Source organism: Leptonychotes weddellii, chromosome 7 (assembly GCF_054177405.1).
Source record: "Leptonychotes weddellii isolate Sample4059 chromosome 7, ASM5417740v2, whole genome shotgun sequence".
In the NCBI taxonomy this organism is placed as follows: Eukaryota; Metazoa; Chordata; class Mammalia; order Carnivora; family Phocidae; genus Leptonychotes; species Leptonychotes weddellii.
Genome location: NC_138375.1, coordinates 89,934,967 through 89,940,966, shown reverse-complemented (window position 1 = coordinate 89,940,966; position 6,000 = coordinate 89,934,967). Strand labels below are relative to the sequence as shown.

Sequence of the window (6,000 nt, the reverse complement as noted above, 5' to 3'; positions counted from 1 at the left end):
AGCCACCCAGGCGCCCAAGAATTAGAATTTTCTTGATATCACGTAGCCCAAATAAAATATAGAAGCAAAAAGGTCACTTAGGTTAATCAAACTATGCTGGGCTTCTTTATCCACCAACATCAAATGTGCGTTTATAAAGGCAGCTTCACTGTTTTTGCTGACTTTGTGAGAAATGTCACAAATTTGCATTTATAACATAAATTTATACAATTATATTTCTGCTTTAGCCTTTTCCTATTGGAATTTGAAGTAAAATTGTTTGAAAAGAGGTTTTATGCTGGTAGATGTTTGAAAACTGCTAGTCTTTAGGGTAATTAAATGCAAAGAAGTGACTTGGTTTCAGTTTCAGCCTTGATCTGCATATTTAACATAGATTACTTATATACAGTAAATGTTAGTCATAGCAAACACAGCTCTTTACATGTCATGGCTAATGGCAGAAGAGAAACAGATACTCCAAAGGGAGAATCATTAGAAAGAAAACTCAATCATCAGAATTTGGGGCGCCTGGGTGGCTCAGCCGGTTAAGCATCCAAGTCTTGGTTTCAGCTCAGGTCATGATCTCAGGGTAATGAGATCAAGCTCTGCGTGGGTCCCCCCTCAGAGCAGCGTTTGTTTGAGATTCTCTCTCCCTCTCCCTCTGCCCCTCCCTCCCACCCTTTCTAAAATAAATAAATAAATCTTTAAAAAGAATCACCTTCATATTGCTATGGTCAACTCCTTTGTTAGAGACGTCCCCTTTATAATAATAAACACATGTCTGAGTTTTAAACTTACATTTCCTGACAGAAAATAAAAGCCAGTATTTCACATGATCCTTATCACTGAGGCAGGAGGCTCTTTTTTTTTTTTGAGATTTTATTTATTTATTTGAGAGTGAGAGAGGGAACACAAGCAGGGGGAGTGGTAGGCAGAGGGAGAAGCAGGCTTCCCACTGAGCAGGGAGCCCGACGTGGGACTCAATCCCAGGATCCTGGAATCACGACCTGAGCTAAAGGCAGACACTTAACCGACTGAGCCACCCAGGCGTCCCTACAATTCTTTAGATTTAAATAATCTTAAATTTTAAAAATATATTTCCTGAATCACATCAGTTTCCCAGTTCTTACAATAAAAGGAAATACCCAAATAGTTTGATAAATTGAAGCCATACACAAGATAATCTACTGGTTTCTATAAAACTGAATGAGTCAGTCCTAACAAAATATATAAAATTTCAAGTTTAGTAACTCCCTGCCACAGAGAAGGCTAACAGTCCAGCAACATCCGTTTTCCCTTTATTCCTGTAAGTTACTAAAACCTCAGGGTTTAACCTAGGCAGATTGTTACTGGCCACGCAGCAACATTTCTCAACCTCCCTTTCAGCAGGTATGGCCAAGAGACCTGGTCTATGGGATCTGGGTGGAAATGAAATGTACAACTTCAGGTCATGTCCTTGGAAAGGAAGCTGCTTGCTTACGACTCAGCTCTTCCCATGGGTTAGAGGTGGTGGTGAGCTAGCACCCAATGATGCAAACCTGGTCAACACCCCCGGGCATGGCGGAGCAACATGAGAAAGAAGCTGGGTCCTCAGATGAACTCAGGACTCTCTATCAGCTCTGACTTACAAGAGGCTATATATCAGCTCAGGCTTTGAAGCAATTCACTTAAGCAACTCTTATTTGGTTCCTGTTAAAGTGGCCAAAATAACACCCTATTATACTTCCCAAACAGCCAAAATAAACTTGATTTTGGCTAAGAACATAGAAAAATGTGGCTGTTAGACACTGAATGTCTGTGTCCTCCCTAAATTCATATACTGAAACCTGAATCCCCAAAGCAGCTGTATTTGGAGATGGGGCCTCTAAAATAATTAAGGTTACATAAGGTCATAAGGGTGGGGTGCTGATATGTCAGGATTAGTGTCCTAGGAAAAGAGGACAAGAGTTCTCTCTCGGCCCATGCACGTGCACTGAGGAAAGGCCATGCTGAGGACTCAGCGAGAAGGCAGCTGTCTGTAGGCCAAGAAGAAAGAGCTCACCAGAAACGGACCTTGCTTTGGTACATCCAGCATTCAGAACTACGAGAAAATAAATTTCTATTGTTTATGCCACCCAATCTATGGTGTTTTGTTATGACAGCCCAAGCAAACTAATACAGTGGCTATCCTGTATTTGTATTTTGAGGTCAATTAACTTTTTAGTTGGTGGCAATTATAACTAGATTTAACCAAATCAGCTTTGCTCAGTCAGAGTTAGTTTATTACAACTTCCTGCCTATAAAGGGAGGGGAAGTAAAAGTCAGTGGCTTTAACTTGTAGCTTCCCTAAACTGTCCTCTGTTCTGGATCAGAAAAGAAAAAAAAAAAAAGAAAGAAAAAAACCAAACATATATTTCAAAGCTTCCACAACAATCACTATGACTTAAGGGAGAAGTAAGTAGGTATATATTAACAGTATTCTATGTATGTATGTTAACTTATCTTAGGTAAGATTAAAATATCAGGTATTTAAACAACTATTTTAGTTTCATATGTGTAGATATGGGCCAAATGCGCTATTTTTTATTTAAGGATCAAAATAAATAATATTGTCTTTCTTACTTGTCAAAGATAACCTGTGTTAAGGTAAACAAGAATCCTAAAGGAACAACCAAAACTTGTAATTTTGCTCCTGACCAACAACAGTTGGGACTGGTGTGACCCTGAACTATAGCTGAACCCATACACACCACGTAAGGTCAGGGCAACCGGCTGACAGTGTGGAGTTGTGCTTAGAGGAAGTTATCAGTCAGTAAGTACCATGGATGCTGCCCATCCCTCAGCATTTATCAACGATAGTTTTATGAATCATTCACATAACTGAGACAGTGAAGAAAACTCCCTTAGAAGGAATATTGATTTATAAGGGGCTTTAGGATTAAATGTTTAGTTTTACGTATTTACTATATATGTAAAAGCATATAGTTATTTTATGTTATATTTAACATCATTTTTGGTATTTATGTTTTGAAATGTTTCCAGTGATGGAAATATAGGCAGGTTTTTAACTGTCATTGAAAACTAATGGAGTTGTGGCTGAGGGTAGCTGAGGGTTACTAATAAACAGAATCTCAGTTCGGTTGACATTCTAAGCCGGTAACCAGTAACACAAAATTATTTTTGGCATATTTCTCTCAAATTCTACTCTGGAGATTTATTCTTTTGATGTAAAGCTTTGTCTCCTGACAAATTGACAACTTGAGAACTTACAAGGTGTTTACATTTTTTAAAGGGTTCTAAACCCAACAACGACAATGTGTGGGGGGTTTTTTCCCACCAGCAACAAGCTATTCTCAGTCACTAGGTGAGTGTCCTACAATTCAACTCAATTCTGACACTATCCACTGCAGATAGCATCAGATTCCACAGAGTAAGGGCTCAGTCCCATAAGACTTCACCTCCCCCAACCCAAACCTCAGACACCAGTAGCAAGTCCAAGTCATTACCTAAGCTTATGATCAACCAGCTACACAGACTGGAGGTTCCAAAGATCCCCCTCCCCAGGTTTAATTTGCTAGAGCAGCCCACAGAACTCAGAGAAACATTTTACTTACTAGATTACCAGTTTATAATAGAAGGATATAACTCAGCCACATGGAACAGACACAGGACAAGGTATGGGGAAGAGGGACAGCGCCTCCATGCCTTCTCCTAGAAAGCCAGTCACCCAGCATCTCTATACATTCACCAAAGCTGGAAGCTCTCTGAATCCTCTTCCATTGGGTTTTTATGGAGGCTTCATTACACATGCACAATTGATTACATCATTGGCCATTGGTGGCCGAACTCAATCTCCAGCCCCTCTCCCCTTCCTGGAGCTCAGGGTGGGGAGGACTAAAAGTTCCAACCCTCTGAACATGTGGTTGGCTCCTCAGCAACCAGCCTCTATCCTTAGGTGGGGTCCAAAAGGCAAATCGTTAGCATAACAAACACATTTATCACTCTCATTATTTAGGAAATTTCAAAGGTTTTTGAAATTGTGTGCAAAAAACAGGGATGAAGACCAAAATACATTTATTAAAAATCGATCACAAGTATTGATGAGTTAATCAGTTCTCTCCTGAAGGAAGTTTGGAAAAGTCAGAGATAAAAACTGCAGGAAAGCACTGTACTTAAAAGACAGCACTAGGGGCGCCTGGGTGGCTCAGTTGGTTAAGCGACTGCCTTCGGCTCAGGTCATGATCCTGGAGTCCCGGGATCGAGTCCCGCATCGGGCTCCCTGCTCGGCGGGGAGCCTGCTTCTCCCTCTGACCTTCCTCCTTCTCATGCTCTCTGTCTCTCATTCTCTCTCTCTCAAATAAATAAATAAAATCTTAAAAGACAGCACTAGTAGAAGTACATCCAAAGGGAAACCAAGGATGAAACATCTACGCCACAGTTCTAGACTACTTTTATCCTAGTAAATAGTCACAGGTATTTTTCCAATATCTTCCTAATTTCTAAATCTGTAATTTCAATTAAAGGAACATATATGTTTCATAAAATATCTTCCTAAAACTCTTTTCATATTATACAGTGTCAATAACAACTTACTCTTATTTAGACAAAAACATAATGTCCAGCTTTTCCCCTCGTAAGTGACAGAACTATAAAACTCAAGATATACCATATCAGACTCTCTCTTTTAAAATCTATTCTAGAAATCTGAATCTGTATTTCTGATAATAAAACATTTAGAAATAAAAAGAAATTTAAAACAGTTCATGTAAAAACCACACGATTTATCTGTCACCGTCCAGGTCCTGTGCAGCAGAATGCGCTGAACGTTGTAGCAACAGGGATTAGAACCTCGAGTAGAACACGAGGGAATTTAGTCCCCAGGTGGTTTGATATTGTACTAATTTGCATTAAAGTGAATGCAGCATTCAGGAGATAGCTACAATGAAAAAACCTCAAGAAAAAAAAAATTTCTTGAGATTTCCAGCTTCTCTCATTGTGCTGTTTGAAGCTTTTGCACGAAGAGTGAAGAGTTCATGATTATTTTCTGAAAGGTTCAAACAATGTAAGGTATGTCCCAAAGTCTGTGAAATAATTCTCGACATTTGGTATTAGTATAATTTGATATACACTATATACAAAACATAATTATAAATGTAAATTTACATGAATAAGTGAAAAATGTATTCCTAGTTTTCCCTCATATTGTCCCTTGTTTAAACTAAATAAGCCACAACAAATTTAGACATGTCTTCCTACCTGAAGATCTGAAGACACAGAACTGGCCTGGTCGGAGTCATTCTGTTTAACAGGAAGCGAGCCTTTCTCTTCATCTGATGACATTCTGCATAAACTATAACACAATAGAAACTCACTTGATATTTAAACTAAAATAACATGTTTCCTATAGATATAGATTCACATCCTATCCTGTAAACAATAATCCCGTGAAATATTAAAATCACTCAACATATTGAGCCCCATAGACAAAATAACTAGGCAAGGAAAAAAATAGTAAAAGACTCAATTCCCAACATCAGTGAGTTTTTAATGTAGTCAAGGAGATAACACAAATATATGAAAGGTTAAAGAGAAATGGGAGCTTGTCAGACATATCCACAATGGGGTCTGTTGAGAATAATCGATTGTGATTAATATTCTTTTTTTTTTTAAGATTTTATTTATTTATTTGAGAGGGAGAGTGAGCAAGAGAGAGAGCACGAGGGCGGGGGGGGGGGAGCAGAGGGAGAGGGAGAAGCAAGAAGCAGACTCCCCACCGAGCAGGGAGCTGGATGCAGGGCTTGATCCAGGGACTCCAGGATCATGACCTGAGCCTAAGGCAGATGCTTAACCAACTGAGCCACCCAGGCGCCCCATGATCAATGTTCTTGAGCAATGTGTGGCAACCTGTGTGCTGTATGTTTTCCTGTAAGATACTGAACCAAGAGAGAATGAACAATTTGTGCAAATTCTTTGCTCGAGAAACTTACAATTCAGGAATATTATTTTAAGGAAAGCAAGACTATACAGAACAACAGATTTTTA

The 6,000-nt window shown here is 39.1% G+C and overlaps 1 protein-coding gene across 6 annotated transcripts in view; it reads right to left on the bottom strand.

Moving 5' to 3' along the window:
- The window catches only part of POC5 (POC5 centriolar protein), a 44,643-nt gene that overhangs the window by 35,635 nt on the left and 3,008 nt on the right, over window positions 1–6,000 (bottom strand). For 4 of the 6 annotated variants that reach the window (XM_081826715.1, XM_081826721.1, XM_081826718.1 and 1 more), the window contains one exon: window positions 5,215–5,308. In XM_081826715.1, coding sequence (XP_081682841.1) covers window positions 5,215–5,298 — 84 coding nt within the window. In that variant the 5' untranslated portion in view covers window positions 5,299–5,308. The remainder of the gene's footprint in view (window positions 1–5,214; window positions 5,309–6,000) is intronic. The other 2 variants (XM_081826719.1, XM_081826720.1) reach the window with 1 other exon arrangement.